Here is a 14,890-nt window from a genome sequence, read left to right as displayed (position 1 = left end):
TTGCGATTGCCGACAAGGGTTTATGGAGACAGCCGAGCGTCGAGTTGAACGAGACTATATTGAACTCTGGCGTAGGAATACATACGACTACAAAAAATATTTAAATTGTTCGTATCATTTAAAATCTGACAATTTTGAAGGTATTTCTAAATAAGTTTCCTTGAAAAACAATGCTTTAGCATATATTACATCGAATTCATCAATTAATTTCAAGAACTAAGTCTTGTCAGGAGCAATGATTTGTGCTGAGATCCAAACACTGTTTCAGTTTCGGTTTGTCCGAGTGACTGCATAGGAGAGTTGATTAAAAATCAACTCCCAAAAATGTGTTCCATCTATGATTAATGCATGAATAAGGACATCATCAACACACAATTATCGTGGTCGATCTATGATTAATGCATGAATAAGGACATCATCCACACACAATTATCGTGGTCGATCCATGATTAATGCATGGATAAGGACATCATCCACACACAATTATCGTGGTCGTTCCATGATTAATGCATGGATAAGGACATCATCCACACACAATTATCGTGGTCGTTCCATGATTAATGCATGAATAAGGACATCATCAACACACAATTATCGTGGTCGATCCATGATTAATGCATGAATAAGGACATCATCAACACACAATTATCGTGGTCGATCTATGATTAATGCATGAATAAGGACAACATCCACACACAATTATCGTGGTCGATCCATGTTAAATGCATGAATAAGGACATCATCCACACACAATTATCGTGGTCGATCCATGATTAATGCATGAGTAAGGACATCATCCACACACAATTATCGTGGTCAATTCATGATTAATGCATGAATAAGGACATAATCCACACACAATTATCGTGGTCGATTCATGATTAATGCATGAATAAGGACATCATCCACACACAATTATCGTGGTCGATCCATGATTAATGCATGAATAAGAACATCATCCACACACAATTATCGTGGTCGATCCATGATTAATGCATGAATAATGACATCGTCAACACACAATTATCAAAGTATTTATGAATAAAAAGACACATTCTTATATTCTAATGTTTGATTAATACAGAATTTTTTTTTATTCAAAGGTTACATTTGTAGATAGTATTTTTGTGTGATTCTGTTCTTTAATTAATGCTTATATTTTATCATGTTTGTGTAAAATGCTAATAATGCAAACAAAATAAAGGAGGTGTATGCTTTTTGCAGTGGGTGAGCTTTTCTTCAAAGCGGGTGTGGTCTACGTGTTTTATTGTCAAAATTCTACCGTTCCCCTAATATATGAAACAGTGTATGAAAAAAATAGCATTTGATCTTATGAAATAATTATACCCCCCCCCCCCCTTAAATATTCCGTGACATATTTTGATTAATCTAACAATTGTATGCATTCAAATCAATCATATTTTTGAGAATGTCAACCTGACGCACATATTTCTTGCCCAAGAAAATCTTAGACAATTTCAGAAAGAAAACCTGCTGAATTCAAACATTTTGAGTCATTTCGTCATCTGATTCTAAAATGCATCGACAAACAAGATTTGATAATCCTAGCCCAAATGGAGCAAAAAATGATGTATCAACATACTCACAATTAAAATATTTGTGTAAAATTGACATCAATCCATTTGTCCAAGAATGATGCTTGAAACATTTTGTCGATAACAAGTTTTGCATCCTCTTGTGCATGTTTGTTGTTTATTCATTCAGTGATACTTGAGATGAATATTTATTTTTATAGAAAGTATTTTCTTTGTTAAAATTTGAAATTTTCTTTGGCCCCAGTTATTGTCACTGGTCGGGGCTTGAACAGTTTAGAATCTTAACTACAAATAAGCATGTTTGCATCGTCGAAGCGCATACTATATAATTGATAGGGGCGAAGATAGAACAAAATGATTTACCAACCAAAGAAGGTCAAAATCCAATCGTCAAAAAATAGGGTTTTTTTTTTTATAAAACATTCAAGGCCTTTGGAGAATTTCATCTGGATAATGTTTAAATGATTTTCATTGCATTCATTGTTTTTCAACAAAAGAGTAAAGAGTAAATTGATAATTTGTTTGACAATCACCCATCGAGATGTATATAGGTGCACTTCGTTCAATCAACATATTTGACTGGCTGAAAACCATTATCCAGACACTATGCACGAATATTTTCGCCCCTGTTAAATTTTTGCCCATTTCGCCCTCGTTATTAGTGGATAATTTGACACTAAGCGAATTTAAAAAGATTTTTAAAATCACTGTATTGAATAGAAAAAGTATCCTTACAAATTGTGTCCGGGCAAATCCATCATTGGGTGAAACCATTCGCAAGTGTAGAAGGGCAAAAATAATACGGGACAAAAATTGACATATATACAATATTCAATTGTCGTTTTGTTTAGAAAATATTTTGTTCTACTCCTATTTTGTATTGAAATTGAACAACATGTAAAGAATACTGCGTTTGTATAAAATGATCGAATTAAAGCCTATTGGAATCATAGATTTCATTTTTATTACAAATACATGTACTATATGTTTTTGCGAGTAATATGATCGACATTACTCTATTTTGCGTGTTGATGACTGTTAACCACTTTTCATTGAACAATACACAATCTATAATAACATTGCTCATGACTGTACTCATATCATATTTCGCTAAAACATTCTAATAAACTAGGAAATATTTTAACTTTTTAAAATTCTGTTTTAGTCTTAAATCAAGGAACACTTTTGATGTCATTTATATACAACCTCCAATAAACAGCACCAATTAGGATACAATACATGCTTACCTTTCAATTTCATTTACGTGCCTGGAGCATTCACTTTTTCTTCGTTCAATTGTTTCCTGGACATAAATACATCTTTTATATTGTATCTGGAAATTTGATCCCCCACTTGGTTGATAGAGGAAGTTTATAAATTTATTTACTTACCGGCAAGCGGACAGGATGACAAGTTGTACGTATGAAGTATTTATTATAAAATATGCCCGTTGGCTATTTTATAAAATTTTATAAATTTAATGCATATTTTAGAACTTTAATCACTTGATATTAAAAAAGTTGTTTATTTGATTAAAATGGTTTCATAACTACATAATTCCCGTGAAAGTACTATTCAATTCGTAAATGTATCAAATGATTTCACTGTCAATATAGAAACATGTCTTAAAGCCTGAAACAATTGTTTTAGCATTGGCTTTTGAAAAAAAAATGTACACGAACCTTTTAGATGAGCATTGTTTCTATGTCGTATAGAAAATAATTTGTTTTATTCATAGATTACAGCCCCGTGACGGTCATATTTATTTCCTTTTTCGTCGCCGTTGTATTTGGCTTTATTGTCTGCGTGTGTTGTACGCTAGTTTGTGGGAACAAGGATAAATTACGTCGAATGTAAGTATTAAAAAGCTTTAAAATCGGGACCAATTCAACCATATATTAAGGGAACCAAGACTTTGCAGTGTTAGATCATTTGTCAATGATTGTCTTTTTTTTTTACTTTATTTTATCACATAAACATTAAGATGTCCTCTACAACAAATTTTATTTTCATGACTACTTTCTTACCTTGCAAGCGAGATATTTTGATAATATAATAACCGAAAATTGGGTTGTCCCTAATGTATGACATCACAACCAGTTTAATTATTTATTTAAATGTATAGCAATGAGGGGCCTCTCGCCTCTTTTAAAGTTTCAACATAAAATGTACTTTTTTTGTCAGATCGAAAATCAATTTAAAACATACAGTACTTTGTAAATCTGGTGATGTCAGTGCTTCTGATATCCTAAATCTCTAGGCTTATCTCGAATTAGACATTATAAAAAATGTTGTTGCTACTTTTCAAACATTGTATGAAAAACACTGTTTCTTATTCTAAAACCAAAAAAAATGAAAATATAAATTACTGAAAAAATTAACATAATGCTATGCTTTTATGATGACGAAAACTAAATTAACAATAAGGTTGTGTTTCATAGACTCCAATGTTTAAAAAATGTATCGAAAAAATCTTTTAATCATAGAGGTTTTTTTCAGCGAGAGAAGAGAACTAATAACTGGACATTCTGTGAGCACAATTCCTGATTTACAGAATGAAACAGCACATTCAGCGAATATACACTGGAATTACGCACATGAGAATCCTTCGTTTTGTTCCATTATTAATGGTAAGAATTATTGTTTATTTTATAAACAGTTAAAACTTTGATTAATAATTATCAATTTAATTTTGTATCAAAATATAAGTTATGTGTTGACAATGACAGCATGGTTAAGTTGACGCACTACACCTTAGTGAAATAGCTTCCTAAATCAGTTAAAAATTACTTGATTATGATAGATATCATGATGGATAAGAAGTAATATAAGTCAAATAGGCAAAAAAATGTGAAACGTTAGATAAAAAAATATGTTTCAAAATATCTAATTTAGTAAACATGAACAAAAGCCCCAAGTGGATTCGAACTCAATATTCTGTGGTTCACAAGCTCTATACTTTAACCACTGAGCTATGATGATTTAAAACCAAATCGTTTGATTCAAACAACTTAACAAATCATTCAAATCGTCATTTTTGGACGTAGTGTTTTAAAAAGTACATCTAGGCGACGTGAGGTACCTTAATTATGTTTTATTACGAATAATACCTACATATTGTTTAAACATATACTGACTGAAAATAAAGGCACAATTAAAACGGTTGATAGATTTCTAAAGAAAAAAATTTACTTAATTTTTTTTTACATTTTGCTTTTGTTTATTCCTTTGTACACACCACTGATGTAAAAAAAAAATTACTGAGAAATATGTCCAAAAAAAATTATATATGAGTTTTGCAAATATATTGTTTCATGTTTTGTATATAATCTCTGTAATTTAAGATGGTAGCTCAACTCAACTAGAAACATATGAACAGGACTATGCTATGAATGATCCCCCGCCGTCATACGACGAAGTGATGTCATCAGCAATGTCACAGAACCCAGTTTCTTGGTCAACGGATTCTCGATGTGTTCCATTTCCATACTGACGTCTAAAGAACCTGTACTTGTTGAACTATTGATGTTAGAGACCAAGATTTTCACCATTTTTATAGAAAAATCTGATTTTGAGAACAATGATTAGATTTTCAACTCATTATATGAACATTTGCAAATAAGTTTCCTTATATGAACCTATAGAATAGCGAAAACGTTCAATTTTGTATGAACTTTTTCATGACGTCACAATGATCATAGCACGCGCTTATCGCTTGTCGCTTGGATTATTGTAAACATAAAATCTCGGTAATTTCAACAGTTCTGAACGATTTGTCTTTTTCAAACGTAACTATAAGTAATTAACAGCAATGTTAAACAGTTCACCGGGATATAAAGTTGGTTGGTACCTGAACAAATCTATTGAGAAGCCCTTCGGGCTTCACATGATTTGATCACGTGACCAATCATTTTCATATCCCGGTGAACTTTTTTAAATTGCTGTTTATTTCTTGAATAAAGTTTTTTTTTTCAAAATGATTCATTTATCGTTTGTTTCGCCTATTTTTTACATAAACTTTACCTTCAAAATGCAGAAGATACATCAAAAAATACAATGAAATACGTTTCTTACAAATTATACTGCTTATTCAGTTTGATAATGTACAATTTGACAACTGCCAGTGCATTTTAAAATCATTTTATTGTTTCATTATGCATATACATGTATATGCATTTTATTTTGTTTATCCTTTTTTAGTATAAACATAATTCATTGTCACAGTGTTTGTAATTACTACATAGACAAGTGTTCATAGAAAAATTAACAACCGTTGCTATTTTATAAAATCAATTTTAACGTATACGCTGATGTAACTCAGGTTGGTCTTGAGCTGGACACGCCATTTTCGAAATGACACAGTGTATATTCACCTATGATAAAATTTTTAATGGGTTAAATTATATCACAATCTATACAATAAATAAAAATACATTTACTGTAAAAGTGGTTATTTACGCGTGGGGGAAATTTACACTAGTTACGCGGTAAGCTGAAAACCGAGTAAAATACCCCAGCACGTATGGTAAACAAAATCGAAACTTGAAAGTGGTAAATCACGCATCCGCATATTTAATATCCACGCGTATTGTTTGACGATAGAAAACACATACTTAACCACCAGCTTAAAAAACCACTTTTACAGTATTAAAAAACCCTTGTTTAATTTGTTTACGGTACTTTTCAACTCAAAAATTCAATTAATTATTTTATTATCTTGTAAGTCTTTAGTACGAAAGTTCTACACCTAAATAAGATTACAAAAACTAAACTATCTCGACAATATCAATAACAGTAACTAGTAAATGATTGCGGTATTTACAAATTGTCAGCTAAAATTAAAATGACATAGTCAAAACAACGCGCGGCTAAACGCCGCACTCTGATTGGCTGATGTAGACAATTGAAGACGATCAGCTAAATACTAAAAAATATTAAAGAAATAGAATTACCAAATTTTTTTGACTAGACTATTATATTTTGGTACTGGCATAAATATATCACAATTTACATAAATGCTGTTATTTACAATACTACATACATACAGTACCGATCAGACCTAATCTACCAGAAAGTAGACCCCAACTAAACTCTAGGTTTACTTTTGGGGTCTGCTCTCGGTTTACTACGGGTTTGTTAAAGCAGACCCAGAGTTAACTCCGAGTAAACCCAATGTGAATGCAGAGTAGACCGAAAGTAAACCCGGGGTTTAGTTGGGGTTTGCTCTAATTTAAGGTTGGGTTTGATCGGTACTGTATATTAAATTGAATAGCTACTTTTAAACTCATGGGTTCTACTAACTGCCACCAGACCAGACTTACCTTGCAGATTGTTTTGTAGATTAATTATCTTGTATACAAACACCTTTTTGTCTGATGATCCAACCCACAGACAGTAAGTGTTGATATCATAACCCAGGCTGTGTGGTATTCCAATCTCTTTTGATTTTGTCAGTAAATGTGATAGGAATTGACCATTACAGTCTAACATCTGCACTGTGTGGGTTTTAACATCGCACACCAGTATGTGTGACAGCGCGTCAGTGCAAACTCCCCATGGCTGTAGTCCTGATCCTGATGGACATCCTGTATAGGAGAAACGATATCTTCCCTCGTAGTCTGTCACAACTACAGCACTATATGAGTCAGCCACAACGACATCCCCATTATTGTTCCCCGTTATATATTTGGGGTTACTATACAGTTCCTGACCTGTGTTGTCGTATTGTATTGTTTTTGTCGGTTTCCCGTTCTGGTTAAACCGGGTTACCTTGCCCGTTCTTATCGATGGATTAATACTATAAAACCCAACTAGTAGTTCCCTTGTGTGCTGGGACCAGTATAAACACTTTGGACTCCAATTAGAATCTATTCTTTTAATTAATGTGGTTGTTTTGTAATCTATTGAAAGTTTCTTGATAGTACTGTCCTTGGCAATAAGAAATAATTCACTTTCACTGTTCACTGTATGTACTCCATGACCTCCATGTTCTCCACTTATCAAATCCTTAGGAAATTGTAAAATATCACCTCTTGTGTTTGCCAAAATGAGATTGTGTTCATCACTGACCCAGACACGGTCTGGTGTCACACAGGAAATTTGATGACAGTTATTAACACCAGTCACAGTGAAGGATTGTTGTAACTCAGGGGGAGATACAATTTTTAAAAGACACTCATTTCTTACCGGCAGTGTTTCTGTCTCTGTGATTTGGATTTCACTTTCTGGATCCATCACATTAGTTTCGGCTTTGGGTTGATCTGCAAACATACCTTCAGTGTAAATCATTAACTGTTGCGTTTTATGTTTATTTATTTAAAATACATTTATATCCATCAAAGTAATTAAAGAGTTCAACATATTAAAAAGATCTGCTTCTGTTACATATTTTTTGATTGCTATAAGTATATAAATGTATAAGACTAATCAAATTTAATTTTATTTATTCCTTAAAGAAACTAGTAGATGCAGTATTTGATAAAGTTCAATGATCTGCCTATGATTTTAATGAATCATTGTGATTGTTGTATGCATATCGTCTATGAAATGAATAACCTGCATGACATTGTCATATAATCATAGAAATCTATAGCGTTTGAAAATAAACATGAAATGTGTTTAATACTTTCACACAATTTGAAGTGACAAAAAGACATACCGATTTGTGTGATCTTTCGGGTTATATACCTGTAGACACACACTCTCTGTCTGATGTCTGATCCGACCCAGAGACGTTGAGTTGTGACATCATAGCCAAGGCTGCGTGGTGTGAAAACCCCTTGTGGTCTTATCAAAAGATATGATAAGAATCGTCCATCCCTATCTATCAAATGCACTGTGTTTGTGTTTTCATCACACACCAAGATGTGTGACAAAGCGTCAGCACAGATTGCCCATGGCATCAGTCCTGATCCTGATGGATGTCCTTCGTAGGAGAAACGGTATATTCCTTCACGACTAGTTACTACAACAGAACCTAACCCCAGCGTTTTATAATCAGACACGATGACATCTCCATTAATGTTTTCTGTTATATAGCCAGGATAGCTATACAGTTCCCGTCCTGTATTGTCTTGTTTTAACGTTTCTGTCAGTTGCCCAGTCTGGTTGTACCGAATTACCTTGGCTGGTATTGAATCCATTCTACATATCCCAACAAGCAGATCCCTAGTAGAACGCGACCAGTAAACACACTGTGGTATCCATGGAGTGTCGGTTGCCTCTAGATATGTGGAAGTTATTTTCATATCCTTTGAAAGTTTCATGATTTTATACTCCATGCTTATATAAATTAATTCATTATCATTGTTCACAGTGTGTAATCCACCACTAAAAAAGTCATTATATAAATCCCTTACATGATGCAGAATGTCACCTGCTGTGTTTATCAAGACGAGATTGTTTTCAGCATCACTAACCCATACCCTGTCTGATGTCACACAAGAAATGTGACGACAACCAGTAATACCTGTCACTTTGACAGACTGATGTAACTCTGCTGTAGACATCAGTTTCAGCAGACGTTCATTTTCTATGCGTCGTTGTCCTTTCTCGGTGATTTGGATTTTACTCAGTGACTCCATAAAATCCTTGTAGTCAAGATTCTCGCTGATTAAGAACAGTTTGGTGTGGTGTTTAAGATCAAGGCTGTCCTTTATCTGAGGAAAGCGTTTTGTTTTTATAGACAAGAGAAATTCCATTGGTTTGGCAGCTGACTGTTCATATTTGTGTTCATATATCTGTATGTTGAAAAGATATTTGTTTATTTTTCTCTTCTGTTTCATACATCTGTGTTTGAAATCGAAGAAACACAACTCATTGTCAATTAAGTCCTTCAGACTATTGACATCTGGGATTGATAGTTACAGATTTTGTCGTGGCATATTTGTACATCAGCTTTGATTCCTATTAAGAGAGCTGGTCTATAGAACAAAGCCTCACTTCTGATGAAAATAATAGTTCTTCTGTGTTGTTGTCGCTTTCTTTTATAAGCTGTTCTTACCTCTAATTGTATGTGTTGTTTATGCTTTGGGCAATGGTAACGTATAGGGAGATCACAAGTTTCACAAAACATTCCAAAAATACTATTAGGATCTCTTAAATAAATCACTTGTTCTGGGTTGTGGTTAAATTTTTCTTGGTACATGTATATCACAACATTATGGTCCATTGTTTTTAGATCATGCACATGGTTTTCTTTACAATGAGGGCACAGATCACATTGACATGAAACACAAACGTACTCACAGTCCTCCGAACACTTAAAACACTTGTGTACTCTATATTGGATGCTTGGTTCTTCCATGATGTCGAAATCATTTAATATTTATTCGTTTGATGAGATATCGGCGCTTCTGATTGGTTGAAAAATTTCTTTGATACCTGCATCAATAAAATTTTCGCCGGATCTACTTTTCTCAACTGCTCTGATCTAACACCATTTATAGAACGGGAATTTCCAAGATAAACACTGTCAACAAAATGTAAAGTTGTGTCTGTTTTATTGTCAGCAAACAAAATGCAAACTTGTGAATATAAAAACTTGAAAGTTTAATCTTCAAAAATAAACAAAACACTTTGTTTGATTCACGAAATAGAAAATTAAGCGTCTTCTCACGATTTCGTCTGCTTGATATCAATCAACATTTACAGCGAGGCTGGCTGTTCCTTTTAAGGATTTCAATATTATAACGAACATATAGGCATATAAACTTTCACGGTAACACTGCTGTTCAAATTTGGTAACGATAATTTTTTAAATTTACACACGTAGATGATCGGTCATCAAAATAAGCGTCGTAAAGAAAAGCTATGAGTAATATATACATCAACTCCTTCGGTGAATTCCAAGCGGCAGATTTATACCATTTAGGTACATCACTGGCTATCTAGTTACCACAAAGTTTACAAAAGCGCTTATACATGCTATTCTTTGTCGACATATCAGCTATTTTCGTCCACGATCGCTTTTCCTTGGATGGTTATGTCCAGTTGCATATTCCAGCGATCTCACATGAAAACTAGTTTTAATACGAGTTTTTCTGCACAGTGAATGATATCACAAGTTATCGCATGTACTTTCCTTTCGTTTTCAATTCAGCCGGTTCAGATTTTAACTCACTATTTGTGTTTAATCCATTAAATTCAGCCCAGTAGCTCTGCATCAGCTGAAGGCAAATCCATTTTGAATATTGTTGCTGTTGTTGTTTTGTATTCATACGCGCCGCTTCATTTACATTATTTACATTTTTTATCAATGACACATCACATTTTTTTAGTTGAAAATGTTTTATTAAATGATAAGAAATGAAGATAATAATTTTTCTATTGATCGACGTATCAAAGAAAAAATTGACCGGAAAACTTTTTCATCAATGCGCTACGCGCATTGATGAAGTTTTCCGGTCAATTTTTTCTTTGATACGTCGATCAATAGAAAAATTATTATCTTCATTTCTTAAAACCAGATCTCAAATACAACACCCTTCAAAATAAAAATTGAAAGAGAATTTTTGTGGTTTGCACGTTTTTAACCGGCTCGTAGCAACGAGTACATGCATAATATCTAACATAATGGACATTTTAAGACTCAAAATTATTGAAAAGTATTTCCCTATCATTGCTTATTAACATCTTTACGATCAGACAGCTTCATTTCATTTACCATGCACTATTCAATCTAGATCCCTTATATTCAAGTAAAAAAAATAAGAAAAGAAGGTACAGTTTCTTTTAATATATGCCCTAAAATTTGAAAGTTGTTAAAATCTCATGAAAATATACATATAGCATTTTGAACATGTGTGCGTATCTGATTGCAATTATCTTGCATGTCAACATAGTTATATTGCATCTTGACATAGTTATCTTGCATGTCAACATATTTATCTCGCATGTCGACATAGTTGATAAGAAATAACTTGCACTCAAGGGGCAGAAGTATGTCACCATACATGATTAAGTTATTATGCGAATTTTATCTTGAGCGACGGCTGAAGACATAGTTTTCTATAAAAGTTGGGAGGGGAGATCTTAAAAAACTTAAAATAGCTTTTAAATCTGAGTTTTCATATAACATATTTTCACAAAACCTGTTCTTATAAATTAAATCATAGAACATTTTTATTATGAATATGCAGTAGTAGACTGACATTAGTGAGTATACGTGTCAAAGGTTTCAATGAGAATAAAACAATAACAAAACACAAAAAAGCATCTATTATCATTTAACAATAAAATGCTTTCCTTGGTGAATGTTAAAAAGATTTTTTACTGGTATATTGAACCTATGTAAACAAAAACAGCGCACGAGCCTTGTTTACATGGCGAAGAATTGTGAGCCATGTATCTTGCTTAAACTCTACGACTGGCACCCAAATTTCATTAAATAATTAGAAATGCATTCCTAAAGCATTGCAAATAATAAAAACAGAAAAATAGAATTTGACCTAAATCGTGACCATGCCCCTTTAAGTAATAGAGGAGAAAATACTTTGTAGATGTAATACAGGGCGCTCTATCCCGTATAGAACTAATATTGGGCCAACCGTGAGCTAATTCTCTTGTTGTTGGACCCAGCCTCATGAAACCTCCAACAAGCCAACACGCGTTTTAGTTTTCAGACTTTTTTATAGACTTTACATGAAATAATATACTTTTACGTGAGTTTGGTATGCATCAGCACCGAAGGTCTGATTCCAACTAACTATAATTTACAATTCAGAATTATATATAATGAACAATAGAACAACACAATAAAGGATTAACATAATAAGTACAGATTGAAGCTTAGGTATCGAACAGCTATTGATCGAGTAAATCATGGCATTTTAGCAGCTTGTACATAAAAGGATTTATAAGATGAAAGATGAAGTGTCGATAAACATAAACTGAAGTCAATTAAAAGATTAGCTGTCCATCAATGATTGTGCCTCATGATCAGGTAGGATTAAGGCTGCGCGGAATTTAAAACGTTTTTAAAACAGTTGTAGAAATAAAGGAAAAGTTGTTTGTAGCAATTAACACAAAGTCCGAAAAAATAATTTACACAATAATTAAAAATAGTCCGAATGATAGAATTTCACACCGTGACAGATGTAAATATAGTTTGATAAATTACTTTCCTCATTGTAAATTTAATTGTGTTACGTTATATTATTAGTAAATTGGTGTTTGGCCTTTTAGGTAGAACTAGGTGAAATCACAATGATGCTGATACATAATATCATTATATATCATATACTAGTAATGATGGATTTGATGATTTGTGGTCAACTTTATTTCCTGAAAAAAAATGTATTTAATACTCTAAAACGATAGTTTTCATACAATTTCATTCAACAATGAAATAAAATTAATTAATTGTTACATTAAATTAAAAGTTTATAATTCATACTATTAAAAACGCCTTAGTGAAGCATTGTAAACACTAAGATCGGGAAAATAATTTTTGAGCAAAATTGTAACCATGCCCCTTTAAAGGGACTTGGACACGATTTGACTTAAAATTTTCAAATTTTATTTTTCCATTTTCAATGTTTATACTGATAAATTTAGAAGGTAATAATGCTATGTAAAAATTTGATCAAGTTATAAGCAAGATACAGGGTTCATAATTCTTTGTTTTGTAAACAAAGCATTTTATTGTTTATATTTACATCTTTTAATAGATTTTTTAATAAATCATAAAGAGAAAATAAAAGTAATTAAATTATTGTAAATAAATACAGTACGTTAGATAGAAAATAAGAAGCAAATTTTAATTCTTCTCGGTATGGGAATTTGAGTCAGACGTCATTTCGTATTTCATTAGTTAAAGTAACCACCCCCCTCTTTTTTTTTTCTTTGAGAGGGCTTCAACTCCATAGGATCTCCGTAAGTGTGCAAGTGCAAGAGTGACTCACTACCGCAACGATTTCAGCTTAAATCATAGAATATGTTATACATCGTTTTGCCGAAGAGTAAACATTGTATATAAAAAAAATTGCATAGAGGAATCACATAATATATAAGCAAGAAAACATTTATCAAGAAAAGGGTTTATGATATCAATACAATACGTCGTTGAATTTTGTTCAAGCTTTTGTGATGCCCAAGTCAAGCTCTAAACAGTAAAAACGGAAGAAAAAAAATATTTTTTTTTTTAGAAATGAGCTGAAATCGCGTCTAAGTCATTTTAACTTTTTACCCATTAAATATGAGATTAAGCTGTTAATCTACAATAAATACAAATACATATGCATGAACCTGTATACCCTGATTAGCGTTAATTACATGGAATAGTTTCGTTACTATGGAGATTTAAGATTTAGATAGTGCTGATAGATCTGCAGAGCTTTGATAAGACTGTGAATTCTATGTCTGCTTGACTAGTAAAGACGCTCATTGTTAACAAAGAAAGTCAGTTCAAAGATATATTATAAACGGATCCCATACTTTGAAAAGAAAAAAAGAGGAATTGAATATAAGTCTTAAATTTGAGTAAGTGTTTTCATCTACTATATCTTTTTACGAAGTAAGTGTTACCTAATATGATATAGTATAATACAATAAATTATAATATAATATTTCAACCCTGGAACGGAATACGTATGCTCGATTGCTGAAGGTAAATATTAATTAAGTAGCAACACAGTAAGGTTTAATTCGAAAATTGTCAATATCTGATATTAATTTTTAAATAATTGTAATAACTTTGAAAAAAAAAAACAGCTCGACTTTTCTATTTCTTGGGAATAACAAATATTTGTACATGTATTGCAACATTAAGCAAAAACAAACCTTTTGCGTTGTTTTAAGCAACAAATATCGAGGTTAGAGATGGAAAAATATGATTTTGATCATACATATAATTGTATGCAATCAATGCAAGTTTGCCAACCCGACTTTTTTCGCTAATATATGCTTTACTTCAAATAAACATGAGTAACCTGCGCCTACAAAATTTTATTTTTGCAATGCTCAATATACAATTCGCAGAAAAACACAAAGAACATATATGTAGTACATGTGAAAAAGTAACCTCACACAATTGCTAAAAACAAGGTTTGTCTGCAAGTAATACAACTGGTGTGGGTGGGTGGGTTTACAAAAAAAAGAAGAAAATAACTCAAACTTGTTAAAAAAATTGACGCACAAAAATATGGCGCTTTAGAAATAACATACGACGTAGCTGGCTTGCTGCCTAACAATAGAAAAAATATGCGCGGAAAAATTTCTTCCGTAAACCTCATTCATTTCTGATACATATCAAATATATATCGTGTCAAATTAAATTCGACGTACCGAGGTAAACACATGCTGTACACTAGTATTTCAAAAATTAATTTGACATA

General features: G+C 32.3%; 1 protein-coding gene and 1 long non-coding RNA gene across 2 annotated transcripts; one reads left to right on the top strand and one right to left on the bottom strand.

Moving 5' to 3' along the window:
* Positions 1-1,652: 1,652 nt before the first annotated feature.
* On the top strand, positions 1,653-5,315 carry LOC105336055 (uncharacterized). Its single transcript, XR_010710141.1, has 4 exons — positions 1,653-2,972; positions 3,295-3,409; positions 4,056-4,186; positions 4,901-5,315. It is a non-coding gene; the product is annotated as an uncharacterized lncRNA (long non-coding RNA).
* A 367-nt stretch (positions 5,316-5,682) lies between these two features.
* LOC136272185 (uncharacterized) lies at positions 5,683-9,398 on the bottom strand. The gene is made up of 3 exons (XM_066073350.1): positions 8,215-9,398; positions 6,878-7,816; positions 5,683-5,929 (listed from the first exon to the last, which is right to left on the bottom strand). Exons 1-3 carry the CDS (start codon positions 9,338-9,340, stop codon positions 5,874-5,876), a joined length of 2,121 nt encoding a protein of 706 aa, XP_065929422.1. The 5' UTR covers positions 9,341-9,398; the 3' UTR covers positions 5,683-5,873.
* Between the last annotated feature and the right edge of the window lie 5,492 nt (positions 9,399-14,890).

The sequence above is a fragment of the Magallana gigas genome, chromosome 10 (genome assembly GCF_963853765.1).
Source record: "Magallana gigas chromosome 10, xbMagGiga1.1, whole genome shotgun sequence".
Lineage (NCBI taxonomy): Eukaryota > Metazoa > Mollusca > Bivalvia > Ostreida > Ostreidae > Magallana > Magallana gigas.
Note: the sequence above shows the minus strand (reverse complement) of the source record. Positions and strands in the feature narration are given on the sequence as shown.

Coding starts and splice junctions, on each gene's coding strand:
- LOC136272185 (XM_066073350.1), bottom strand. CDS start 9,340: ATGAAACAGAAGAGAAAAATAAACAAATATCTTTTCAACATACAGATA. Junction 7,817..8,214: donor CCGAAAGATCACACAAATCG/GTATGTCTTTTT, acceptor GTATGTTTGCAG/ATCAACCCAAAGCCGAAACT. Junction 5,930..6,877: donor TCTACAAAACAATCTGCAAG/GTAAGTCTGGTC, acceptor ATTTTATCATAG/GTGAATATACACTGTGTCAT.